Genomic DNA, 13,084 nt, shown 5'->3' with positions numbered 1-13,084 from the left:
AGTAATCAATTCACCTTTGCCCTTTATCCCTTTTTCCTCCAAAGAACACAAACCTATTGAGCATTTCTGTGCTTTGAGTTATTACATTGGATTTTCGAAATTTTCCTTTCCCTTTAGGCATGTCTTGAAAACTGTTGAGTAGCTTTGAAGTTTTGGATCTTTAGAATGGGGAAGGTATGGAATCCAGGAACACTGGGCGAAGAGGTTGGGCTTACAATCACTCAATCACAGGGTTTCAAACAGTTTGGGAGAATATCCAAGGTCTGAATTTAACACTGTGCAATTGGGTGAATTTTGAATAAGTTAAAATCTCATCTCCAGGATCTATCAGACATAGGGACAAATGATCTTACATAATTTGTAGAAGAGATTTTTGAGGTTAGCAGCAAGGGGTTTCATGCCATTGGTACAACTGGAAGAAGTTTTCAGAGTTGATTCCAATTGATATTACTGGACAAGTCAGATCTCAAAGGTCAGATGGAGATCTGACTTGATAAATCATATTTTGCTTTGTTTTTATTTAATGAAGCTCAGTGAAACTCATGCACACAATGCTTGGGAGTGAAATCTGTCACCGTCATCTGGTTTGGCTTCATATGACTACAGACTAACAACAATGTAGTTGACTCTTAACTACCCTCCAAATTAAGAATGGGCAATAAATGCTGGCCTAGTCAGTGACACTCATATTCCATGAACAAATTAAAAAAAAACCTCCATGGTACAGTACTATTTTGCCAAGAGAAAAAAAAGATCATTGCTACCTATCAACAAGACCTTTTGAAATGTACATATACTAAATATTACCAAATACAAATTCTGACTATTTATGATAAACATATACCTGTACAATTTTGCTTCATAAAAAAATCACCTTTCACTATACTGTATCTGTGATTTAGGCTTAATAAAGGCATCAGTATTTTTAACATTGTTTTTCTGTTAGAAGAATAGATACACAACTCACCAGTATTCTTCCTCCAAATAAAAATCCTTTATTTCCCAATGTGGCACATGCATGTGCTGCTCGAGGGCGAGGAGGCATTCCCTATAAAACAGTACACATTCAAGTATGTCAAAGTCACAGTAAATATTTTTATAAAAACTAAATAATAAAGCATATTTTACTAAAATTAGTGCATGAGGGTAAAATTGTGTCGCCATATCTGTGAAGCAAAACTCATCTTCAGAATGAGGGCTAATCTGAGGAAAACAGCTTTGGGACAAAACCATTTAAAACACATGCAAGTGATTGAGAAACTCTACTTTATATATCAGTCTGTTCCAGGAGATGTTTCAAAGAGTTTGAAAAATAGTCAAGTTGTATACAATAGCAAAGCTGGAGGCAATAGCAAAGTAAGGAGCTTACCTGGGCAGTGCTGACTGACTGCCTCACCTGAGAGCCAAGGGCACACAAGAATAATTGCTGAGAGCGATAGAAAGATCACTAATAAACAATCTGATAACGGATGCCAGATACATTCCATTTTGTTCATGGTGGCAGGGGGGTTTAAAAAGGTTTGAAAATAAAAGGAAGGGCACCGTGATACAACATGATACTCAAAACCTGGACATATGTGTATTATAATTTAGATGGGGAGGTTCCATGATTACTATTCATTTGAAAAGAGGGGTACTTAAACAAAAGAATTTTGATAACTAGAGTCTAAAAGTGAGTTGTCCAGCATAAGGTCCATGTACCAGAAGCTAGTCTGCTAAGGCTCTCGGAGGCCTGCAGACTCACAGATCAAAGTATCACTAACTGGAAGTGACAGATCTGCACAGAGCTTCTGTCCTCCATATAGAAGCCATTACTATCCTGTGCTTGCTACTGAGGAGTTTGCCAGGTAGCCCATCATGTGATTGCAGCAGGAACAAACCATGTGAAAGTGAAATGTCATGCTTTGTTTTAAAGTCATACAGTCATAGAGATGTACACCACAGAAACAGACCCTTTGTTCCAACTTGTCCATGCTGACCAGATATCCCAATCCAATCTAGTCCCACCTGCCAGCCCTCCAAACCCTTCCTATTCATATACCCATCCAGATGCCTTTTAAATGTTGCAATTGTACTAGACTCCACCACTTCCATACACGTATCACCCTCTGCGTGAAAAAGTTACTTCTTAAGTCTCTTTTATATCTTTCCCCGCTCACTCTAAACTTATGCCCTCTAGTTCTGGACTCACCCACCCCAGGGAAAAGACTTTGTCTATTTATCCTAGCCGTGCTCCTTATGACTTTATAAACCTCTAAAATGTCACCTCTCAGCCTCTGATGCTCCAGAGAAAACAGCCCTCGGCTATTCAACTGCTCCCTATAGCTCAAATCCTCCAACCCTGGCAACATCCTTGTAAATTTTTTCTGAACCTTTTCAAGTTTCACAACATCCTTCCAATAGGAAGACGACCAGAATTGCACACAATATTCCAAAAGTGGCCTAACCAATGTCCTGTACAGCCGCAACATGACCTGACCAATAAAGAAAAGCATACCAAACGCCTTCTTCATTATCCTATCTCTCTGCAACTCAACTGTCAAGGAACTATGAACCTGCACTCCAAGGTCTCTTTATTTTCACAACCAAGTTGCATTCTCCTTCATCTTTGGCTGTACTCTTTCTCTCTCTCACTTTCCTGTACAGGCATTGGCCCACTAAATGACAATTGCCAAATGTAAGAATAACAACAGGAAGCGTCTTATGGGGGCAGATAGAAGTTCAGGCAGGGTAGAATGAGAAAAATTGTTTTGCTGCTTTCACAGCTTCTCCAATTACTCAATTGTAAAAATTGACAAACCTGGGGAGGGCTAGTCTGTCTTCCTGGCTCTGCTTGTTAAGCAAAAAGATAAAAACAATTTTATCAATAGCTCTGTGACTTGGTTTTATTCATTATCATTTTTATTCATTTTTTTTGCAAAAAGCAACTATTTATTCCTTTGACATTGCTTTTTATTTTGCTTAATTTTGTGCTAAAGCACATCTTTCCGATCTTCATTCAGCATTCCCTTGACTGAGTAAGAATGAATGAACAAAATATTGAAATGTAGCTCATCATGCAAAAAGGATAAAGTAGATATAAAGGACCCCTTCATGCATGCACTTTTACAACTGTACACAACTTCGAAGATCAATATTACAACTGTAAAGCAAGGTAATACATACTTAACCATAGCTTTTACAATCATTTTAAACTTTGAATTTACTTATCAATCATGCAACATAAAATCTGGGATAACAAAGTGGTTATCCTACAAATTTCAACTTACTCTAGTTGTTGGCTGGTACCAGATGTTTAAGTTGGGGTCAAAGACATGGATGTCATAATTCCACCCCCAGAACATCTCTTCTTCCTGAAAGAAAAAAAACCTCCAAATCAAATATGACAAAGATATCAAACATTGTTATAAATTTCAGGTCTTCATCCAAAATTATTTTGTGAATAGCATTAAAAGCATATCTGTAAATGGACCATTCAATGTTCTATATGTAAATCACTATTACTCTCACACTCTCTCAGAAAAATCTTTTTTTTCCCAGTTCTACCCATGTCTTTTAATCTCTATCCAGACTACAAACACTGATTCCTCTACCTTCCAGTGTAAGTTCCTCTCCAGCCTGAAAAGATATCCCATATCTTGGCTTCGGGCAGGCAGCATAGCCACCTGGACATTCACACTCAGCTGCAGAAACCTATAGGCGAAAGTGAGGACTGCAGATGCTGGAGATCAGAGTCAAGATTAGAGTGGTGCTGGAAAAACACAGCAGGTCAGGCAGCATCCGAGAAGCAGGAAAATCGACGTTTCAGGCAAAAGCCCTTCATCAGGCAGAAACTTATGTCAATTGTTATCAGGTCCAACAGGATGCTTAAAACCTAAAGGAATGAGGGAACATGATAGATATATTGATTAAAGGCTGACTGGGTGAGAATTCATTGTACTAGTATAGGGGGCCAGCAATTAATGCTGAGATTTAAGAATGTGTTTAAATTAAGCTCTCACTAAAACCAATGGATTCAGACTCCTCAGAAACATTTATATTCTAATGTATAACATGTATTCCTCTGAATATGTAGTTCCATACGACCATTTACGTTTCTAATCACTGCTCCTATTTGAATGACTTCCTGTACAATGGTGCCATGGACAGTTTGCTAATTTACTCTGCCACCCCTGCTTTCATCCATACAGAGAGCAAGAACCTTAAGTCTGTTGGACAATTGCAAGGGCTAAGGCTCCTGCACTCCCACCATTTCATTCCTCTAAACTGTCCCATTTGAAGTCAGAGACTTCCTGTCCCTGATTATTGACCAAATCAAAAGACTAAGGGGTGTGACTCCCTTCTGGAACAAAACATATAAGTAATTTTCTCCCTCCATGACCTTTCAGTGTCTGTAGCTCAGCCTCCAGCTCATAACCTCTAAGCCATAGTTCTTGCGGCCAGACATGGCAGATGTTTATCCTGGATGATAGCTGCATTTAGAAGCCTCCACATTCTGCTGCTGCAGTATTTCACCCCCTTGATGTCTTTATTTTGTGTTAATTTAAAATTAATAACCCTTACACATTCAATAGTTTTATTTCAGGGCGGCACGGTGGCACAGTGGTTAGCACTGTTGCCTCACAGCGCCAGAGACCCAGGTTCAATTCCTGCCTCGGCGACTGACTGTGTGGAGTTTGCACCTTCTCCCCGTGTTTGTGTGGGTTTCCTCCAGGTGCTCTTGTTTCCTCCCACAGTCCAAAATAAAAATGTGCGGGTTAGGTGAATTGGTCATGCTAAATTGCCCATGGTGTTAGGTGAAGGGATAAATGTAGGGGAATGGGTCTGGGTGGGTGGCGGGTCGGTGTGGACTTGTTGGGCCAAAGGGCCTGTTTCCACACTATAAGTAATCTAATCTAAAAAAAATTACCAACACTAAGTAAAATCTTACAATTACAAATAAGTTATCATTGTTTTGGAAGACAACTAAACAAAATACTGACATACAATCACTCATCTGTTTCCCTGCAACATCAGCTTTCTTTTATAATCTCAAATTGACAGATAGACAGAACCCCAGGCTCAGCTAGCTGTGAGCTGTCCACTGCCGGATACACTGTTCCAGGAAGTACTATCCCTGAACACAATTTTGCAGTGTTTCTGCAGTTGCTGTACCTGCTCCCTCTCATGCTGTTTTATGAAGCTGAGTTTCCCGCACTCTCTCATTTGCAGTTTATGAAGCATTTATTCTTTCTGTTGATTTGGATCATAACTCGTGGGCTTTGCTGGCTGGACAGCATTTATTAGCTCTCAGTAATCGCCCTTGGTAAGGTGATGGTGAGCTGCCTTGAACCTACGACAGTCTATTTGGTGTAGATACCCCCGTAATGCAGTTAGGGAGGGGAATTCCAGAATTTCTACAAATTATAGAGATAGGTTGTACCTACACCAAAGAGAATTCTTTGCACCGTTATAGCAAAATATGCCCTACTAATCCATTAACAGGCAAATTCTCTTCACAGACTACAAGTAACAGGAACTAGCTTCGGAGGTTTTATCCTCTGTTGACTAAAGTTCATTAGGAAGGAAATTTCTTCCTTTTCATGTGCAGTAGCGGTCTCTTGTCACTGTATGCTGATCAATTTAATTGGAAACACCTTGCTGTGTAAAGTGAATCAGTCTAATATTAAAGGGGATAAATTCACTATATTATACTAACAACTATCAGTGTTGAAATTTTACAAGAAATAAACCTCTTATGGACACATCTAATACCAATAGCAAGTTTTGGACAGTAGAAGCAACTGGTGCTCTAAAGAAAAGCTTTGTTTCATACAGCATAAAAATCAGCTGGACAGGAAGATGGAATGGTAACAAGGACCAATTCAGATGATTTACAATCCATAAACAAAATATTCAAAAGACCTGGAGTTTTAAGTCAGCAATGATAACCAGATCATTTATTATCTTTCAAGTACACTGTAGAATCTATTCAGATCACAAACAACTCGCAAATGATTCTGTCAAACAATGTTTGGCGGAAATGTAGCACAGATTGTGAACTGTTTAAGACACTCTTGGTTCTGATTCAGGCATTTTCCATGTACTTATAAGAATATTGTCCAGTAGAACACTACCTAGCCACAGATATGACAATGGCAACAATGTTATAGCCACAATACATTATGCATTGAGCAACAATGGCTAATAGCAATGAGAAGCTTTTCAAAGCAAGATCAGCAGTTTGCAAAATCTGAACATTCATTAGATCATTTTCTAAAACAAAGTGGGGCATTCAACTCCTCCACCATTCAAGATCATGGCTAAATTGATTCTGGCATTAACTCCACTTTCCTCCTTGCCCTCATAACCTTGGCCTCAGAATCACACAGTACTAAAAGGTCCTTCGGCCCATCAAGTCTGCACTGACATGTGAGAAACACCTGACCTTCCAACTAATCCCATTTAGCACCACTTGGCCTAAAGCCTTGAATGTTATTACATGCCAAGTGCTCTCCAGTCTGTCTATGCCCCTTGTAAACCTCAAATCAGATCACCCCTTAGTCTCTTCTAATCCAACAAAAACTTCCCAAGTCCATCCAACATATCCTCATAACTTAAAGTTTCCATCCCAGGTAGCATCCTGGTGAATCTCCTTAGCAGTCCTTCAAGTTTAACCACATTCTTCCTGTAAAATGGTGACCAAAAGTGCACACTACTCGTAGCTCTGATCTCAGCAAAGTTCTACACAACTCCAACATGACTTCCCTGCCTTTGTAATCTATGCCTTGATTGATAAAGGCAAGAGTCCCATGTACCTTTTTCACCACCCTACTAACATTCCCTTCCACCTTCAAATGTTTATGGACAAACACTCCAAGATATCTTTATTCTACAGAACTTCCTAGTGTCATACCATTCCTGAATACTTCCTTTTCAAAATACTCCAAAGTGTATCAACTTTTCAGGGTTGAATTCCTTATGCCACTTATCTGCCAATTTGACAATGCCGTTTTTATCTTGTTGTAGCCCAAGACAGTCAACTTCACTGTTAACCACCCTATCAATCTTTACATCATCCACAAATTTACTTATCCAACCTCCCACACACAGTCATCTATGTCAAGTATATAAAAATGATTAATAGGGGACCCAGCACAGATCCTCATGGTATGCTACTGGCTTCCTGTCACTAAAATCTTCTGTCATCACCCTCTTTCTCCTACAGATGAGCCAATTTTGAATTCACTATCAAATTACCCTTTATCCAATGTGCATTTGCTTTCTCGATGAACCTTCTAAGTGGCATCTTGTGAAAGGCTTTAATGAAATCCCTACAAACTACATCAACTGCACTATCCTCTTCTATAGATCTGGTCAGCTCTTCAGAAAATTCAATCCAATTTGTTAGTCATGACTTTCTATTGACGAAACCACGCTGACTCTTCCTGATCAAGCCTTGCCTTTCCAGATGGAGACAGATGCTCTCATTTAGAATTTTTTCCAATTGTTACTCTACGACTGACGTGAGACTCATTTGGTCTGTAGTTCTCTGGCCTCTCTCCACAACCCTTCTTAAATATCAGAACCACATTAGAAGTTCTCCGGTCCTCTGGCACAACCCCTGTGGTCAGACAGGAATTAAATATTTAGGTCAGTGCCTACAATCTCCTCCCTTGCCTCCCACAGCAGTGAAGGACAATTCATCTAGAGATGTGTTCACTTTTTAGCCTGCCAATACCTGGATTATCTTGTTCTTTCCTACGTCAATTTGCTCAACCATCCTTTAGTCTCTTCCAGTGGGTTCCATAGCTTCATCCTCATTCCCTTGGGTGAGGATGGATATGAAGTACTAATTCAACATTCTACCAGTGTCCTTTAGCTCCACCCACAGCCTGCTCCCTTGGTCCTTAAAGGGACATACTCTTGCCCTTGTTATCCTCTTCCCATTAAGAAACTGAAAATACCTTGGGATTTTCCTTACTTTTACCAGCCAGAGCTTTCTCATATCTCCTCTTTGCTTTCCTAGCTGTTTACTTAACTCCACTCTCCACTTTCTGTACTCCACTAATGCCTCTGCTGATTTGTTCCCCTTATACCTGCTGAAAGCCTTTTTTCTCTTTCTCATCATATTTTGAATACCTCTGGTCATCCACAGTTCTCTGAACTTGTTTGGACTTCTCTGGACTCCCTTACAGATCAACACTCTGAGTATATTCAAAGTAGAATGAGACAATGACCCAAGCCCAAAGCTCTCCAAGGAAAAAAACTTCCCATGATTAACAATGTTATTTAACAATCCTCTTTACCTCAGTCTGGGAAGCCCTTATTTCTAAACTGGGTCTCAAGTGCTAGCTTCCCCTCTCAAGTCACTCACGCCATGCTGTAAATAAATGCTGTGGGGAGGTTTCAAATTTTTAAACACAATGACAACAAATAAACAACAATAGAATAGAACAGAATATTCTTTATTGTCACGTACTCCAATAAAGCAATACAGGAGTATAGTGAAAAGTTTTCACAATGGCTGACATTTAATGGAGCCATTGTACCTAGGTACAAATCTTACGCAGTTAAAAAACAGTGTTGTTGTAGAAAAGAGAATTAAAAGGGAAGCAGTAGCGTTACTTAGAGTGTCTGAGAATGAGTTAGAAATGAGGTAGTTATAACACTGTGAAAAGGATTTACATTGGAGTCTGGTAAAAAAGTTCCAAACAGCTGCAGCTCAACATGTGGTGCCAGGCCCAAGTCCTGCATTGCTTCAGTCCACTCCTTATTAGCACTCAGCAGCAACAAGGTAAGTTGTGCTGTACATTAGATTGGATGATAGCTTCAAGAAGAAATTGGATAGTGCCTGCCACATGCTATCCCTGGACACTCTGATGAAGTCAAAGTACCACTTACAACTGCTGGACAATAAACTGGATGCAATCAACCTGCATGAAGGTGTGCTACATTGAAGAAATCCAAATCTTTTTGTAAAAAGACTTGAAGGCTTTGCATCAAAATGGTCATAGATGTTTAAGAAAATGTATATCTTAAGAACATTTACCTGTATTACATGTAAGACATTTTCAGCTAAATATGTGATTAAAACAGTATCACCAGTCACAGAATTTCTATTGGGTAATAAATGGTGCAGAAATGGATATGAAAAACTAGATAGATAAAGTTGTAATTAGAAAGGACAGTATCTTACCCAGGATGCTTCATTCACGTCAAATGAATCATTTAATTCACTGATTTTCTTGCATCCATAGCCGCCAAAAAAAATCAACCTGTCAGAAATTAGTTTTTTTTAATACAACAACAATTGCTAATTTTAATTTACAATAGTAGCTCATTATTACAATACTATGAAGTTCCATTCAAGCTACAAATAACTTCAGAAGTTTCTGAAAGTGACTAAGAACTCCCTGGTAAATTAGTGAAAAGTTCAACATGAACATTATAAAAATTAGTCCAGCAAACGTATTGTACATTATAACTTTAATAGCTGGAGGAACAAAATGGTATAACAGTTGTTCAGCGGGTAAAATTCTGATACAAAATTAGCTGTCCTTTGCCCTGTCACCTGCAATTCAGTAGCACCTTTGCCCAATTAAGTCGGCTGTGGGTTCAAGCCTCACTTCATTCCAGAGACATAAATTAACACAAACTTGACTGCCAGTTTTTGCAGTACTGAGGATGTACCATATAGTAGGAGATGATGTCTTGTGATTGTGAGTATGTTCGCTGAGCTGGGAAGGTAATTTGCAGATGTTTTGTCTGCTGTCTAGGTGACATCTTCAGTGCTTTGGAGCCTCCCGTGAAGTGCTGCTATACTGTGTCTTCTGGAATTTATTTGGTTCCGTTTCTGCTGCCTGTTGTTGCCGGTTCCAGTTGTTTGTTGAAGCGGCCCGTATATTGGGTCTAGGTCAATGTGCTTGTTGATGGAGTCTGTGGCTGAGTGCCAAGCTTCTAGAGATTCTCTGGCTGTCCTGTGATGAAACGTCTGCAAATCAACTTCCCAGCTCAGCGACCATACCCACAGCCACGACAACTGGCACCTGAGCTACAAATCTTTACACAAACGTTGAAGATGGTGTCAATTTGTTGTGACATTACACTGAGGGTCCATCCAAACCCTCTTAGAATCCCTACAGTGTGGAAACAGGCCCTTCAGCCCAACAAGTCCACACCGACCCTCCAAAGGGTATCCCACCCAGACCCAATCCCCATTACTCGACATTTACCCCTGACTAATGCACCTAACCTGCACATCCCTGGACATTATGGGACAACCTAGCATGGCCAGTCGACCCAAAATTACATAACCCTAACCTGCACATCCCCGGACACTACACAACAATTTAGCATGGCCAACCCACCCTAACCTGCACATTTTGGGACTGTGGGAGGACACCGGAGCACCCGGAGGAAACCCACGCAGACACGGGGAGAATGCGCAAACTCCACCCACACAGATGCCTGAGGCTGGAATCGAACCCAGGTCCCTGGCACTGTAAGGCAGCGGTGCTAACCACTGAGCCTCTGAGTTAATACTACGTACGTCACGGCCTCCCTTTCAATGGTTTGGGTTCAGGAATTCTCGGCTTCTGGCTCGGAATCAGCACCGGCAAGCCGTTTTCTCGCGTCAACCATGGCTGGAGGGGGGGGGTGAGGGCACAGGTGCCCGAGATACAGAGCTTTCTCAATGCTCTGACCAATATTTATTTCACAAACATTTATTCATATACAATTTGGGACATTTAGGACTATAAATTCCATATTGTGATTTCTAAAAGGTAACCTTAATTAGAAAGATTGGAACATTGTTATGCAATACAAAGTTTAGTAACTCACTTGTCTTTATATACCCAGCAGGAAAGTTTGTCTCTTGGAGTAGGAGGATTTCCTTGGTAATTATTGAGTTTCTTCCAAGTAAATATTTCATCTTTCACTTGCAAATTAACACAATACAGCTGTTTAAAATATTTTAAAAAATTAATGATCGTGTAATTGTAGTAGTAAATGTTATTCCAAATAGAAAGGAGTAATTTAACTCTCATCTTTTTACAAAAGAATATTTTAACAAATTATTCATCAAAACACTCATTTTCTTTCTCGTTTGACAACATGGAATCATTTCAGTGTAATTCCAAGATGGGCAAGCTGGTTAACTATGGGATATTCAGAATTAGAGAGAAAACTTTGAACAGATCAACTGCCTAGCTGGTTGGTGAGAAATAGTGGAAAAAGTGAAAACTGGAGAGTCAGAGTGGAGCTGGAAAAAGCCAGCAGGTCAAGCAGCATCAAAGGAGAAGGGGAGTCAATGTTACAGGTTGAAACCTTTCATCAGGATTGGGGAAGGGAGCTGAGAAATAAATAGAGGGAGGTGGGTGGGGGTGGGGGAAAGATTTGGCGATGGGTGGTTGCAGGAATGAGGTAGATGGATTGGTCAGTGGTAAGGGTGGAGCGAATAGGTGGGAAGGAAGATGGACAGGTTGGGTCAGGTTAAGGGGTGGGATGGAGAAGGATGGCTGGGCCTGGGATGAGGTGGGAGGATGAAGAAATTTGGAAGCTGGTGAATTCTATGTTAAGCCTGTATGGTTGTAAACTCCCGAGGCAGAAGATGAGGTGTTCTTCCTCCAGTTTGTGTATGGTCTTATTTTGATGGTGGAGGAGGTCTGGGATGGACATGTTGTCAGGTGAGTTGAAGAGGGTGTTGAAATGGCTGGCAACCAGAAGGTGGGATTGATTGGAGATTATGGACCATAAATGTTCCCTAAATTGGTTCCTGTGTTTACGCTCGACCTCTCCAACGTACAGAAGACCATATCGGGAGCAAAGATGCAATAAAACATATTAGAGGAAATGCAAGTGAATCTCTGCCAGATTTGGAATGATTCCTTGGGGCCTTGGACAGAGGTGAGAGGGGAGGTGCATGGGCAGGTTTTGCAGCTCCTCTGGCTGCAGAGGAATGTGCCAGGTGTGGAAGAGGCGTGTGAACCTAACGAGGGAGTCGCAGAGGGAACGGTCCCTGCGAAAATATAATTTTTGTGGTGGGATCACAGTGCAACAGGTGGAGGATGATGTGTTGGACTTGGAAATTAGTGGGACCGCGGGGAGTCTATCCTTGTTGCGGTTGGGGGGGTGGGTTTGTTTGAGGGCAGAGATGCAGGAAATGGAGGATGCAGTTAAGGGCACTGTTGATCAAGGGGGAGGGAAAACTGTGGTCTTCGATGGAAAACTAATTGCTTTTAGTTATGAAAAGATAAGAAAAATGATCTTAGAGTAGAGTAGCTTTATTTGTCATTTTACCATATACAGCTGGTACAATAAAAACAAGACAGCGTTCCTCCAGGACCAGGGTGCTATATGAACACAGATGACATGAGAGTACAGTCATATACAGGGCAGCATTAAGTGCATAGAAAATGCAAAACATGTAAGACAGACAAAAGGCACAGTGGTGGACAAACTACAATGTAACAATGAATGATCTTAATAAAACATTATTTTAGCAGCAATTCAAAAAGTTGTCTGAAAATTGCAAATAGAATTGAGTGTGATCATACAGTGTTAAGGAGTCTGATGGCTTGGGGAAAGAAACTATTGCACAGTCTAGCCGTGAGAGACTGAATGCTCCGGTATCTTCTGCCACATGGCAGGAGGAAGAAGAATTTGAATTAAGGATGTTGGGGTCATCCACAATGCTGTTGGCCTTGGAGATGGAGTGTGTGGTGTAAATATCTGTAATGGAGGGAAGAGAGACCACGATGATCTTCTCAGCTGTCCTCACTATCCGTTGTAGGTTCTTACGATGAGACGGTATAATTCCTGAACCAGGCAGTGATGCAGCTGCTCAGGGTACTTTCAATGAACCCTGTGTAGAATGTGGTACTGAAAACAGTTTTGGAAATGAAAAAGGTCATATACAACTCTCCTAACTATTACAGGTGCAACAGATGCTTGTTATGGTGTACATTATGATGGTCTTTTCAAATAGACATGATTTTGAGATGCCGGGGTTGGACTGGGGTGTACAAAGTTAAAAATCACACAACACCAGGTTATAGTCCAACAGGTTTAATTGGAAGCACTAGCTTTCGGAGCGCTGCTC

General features: G+C 40.6%; 1 protein-coding gene across 8 annotated transcripts in view; it reads right to left on the bottom strand.

Annotated features, from left to right (window-relative positions):
• Positions 1–13,084, bottom strand: part of LOC122553506 (kelch domain-containing protein 1) — a 90,210-nt gene that overhangs the window by 34,708 nt on the left and 42,418 nt on the right. For 7 of the 8 annotated variants that reach the window (XM_043697371.1, XM_043697366.1, XM_043697368.1 and 4 more), the window contains 4 exons: positions 10,825–10,943; positions 9,179–9,257; positions 3,270–3,353; positions 968–1,048 (listed from right to left, as the gene is read on the bottom strand). In XM_043697371.1, coding sequence (XP_043553306.1) covers positions 968–1,048; positions 3,270–3,353; positions 9,179–9,257; positions 10,825–10,943 — 363 coding nt within the window. The remainder of the gene's footprint in view (positions 1–967; positions 1,049–3,269; positions 3,354–9,178; positions 9,258–10,824; positions 10,944–13,084) is intronic. The other variant, XM_043697373.1, reaches the window with a different exon arrangement.

Source organism: Chiloscyllium plagiosum, chromosome 10 (assembly GCF_004010195.1).
Source record: "Chiloscyllium plagiosum isolate BGI_BamShark_2017 chromosome 10, ASM401019v2, whole genome shotgun sequence".
Lineage (NCBI taxonomy): Eukaryota > Metazoa > Chordata > Chondrichthyes > Orectolobiformes > Hemiscylliidae > Chiloscyllium > Chiloscyllium plagiosum.
This window is presented reverse-complemented; position numbering and strand designations above follow the sequence as displayed.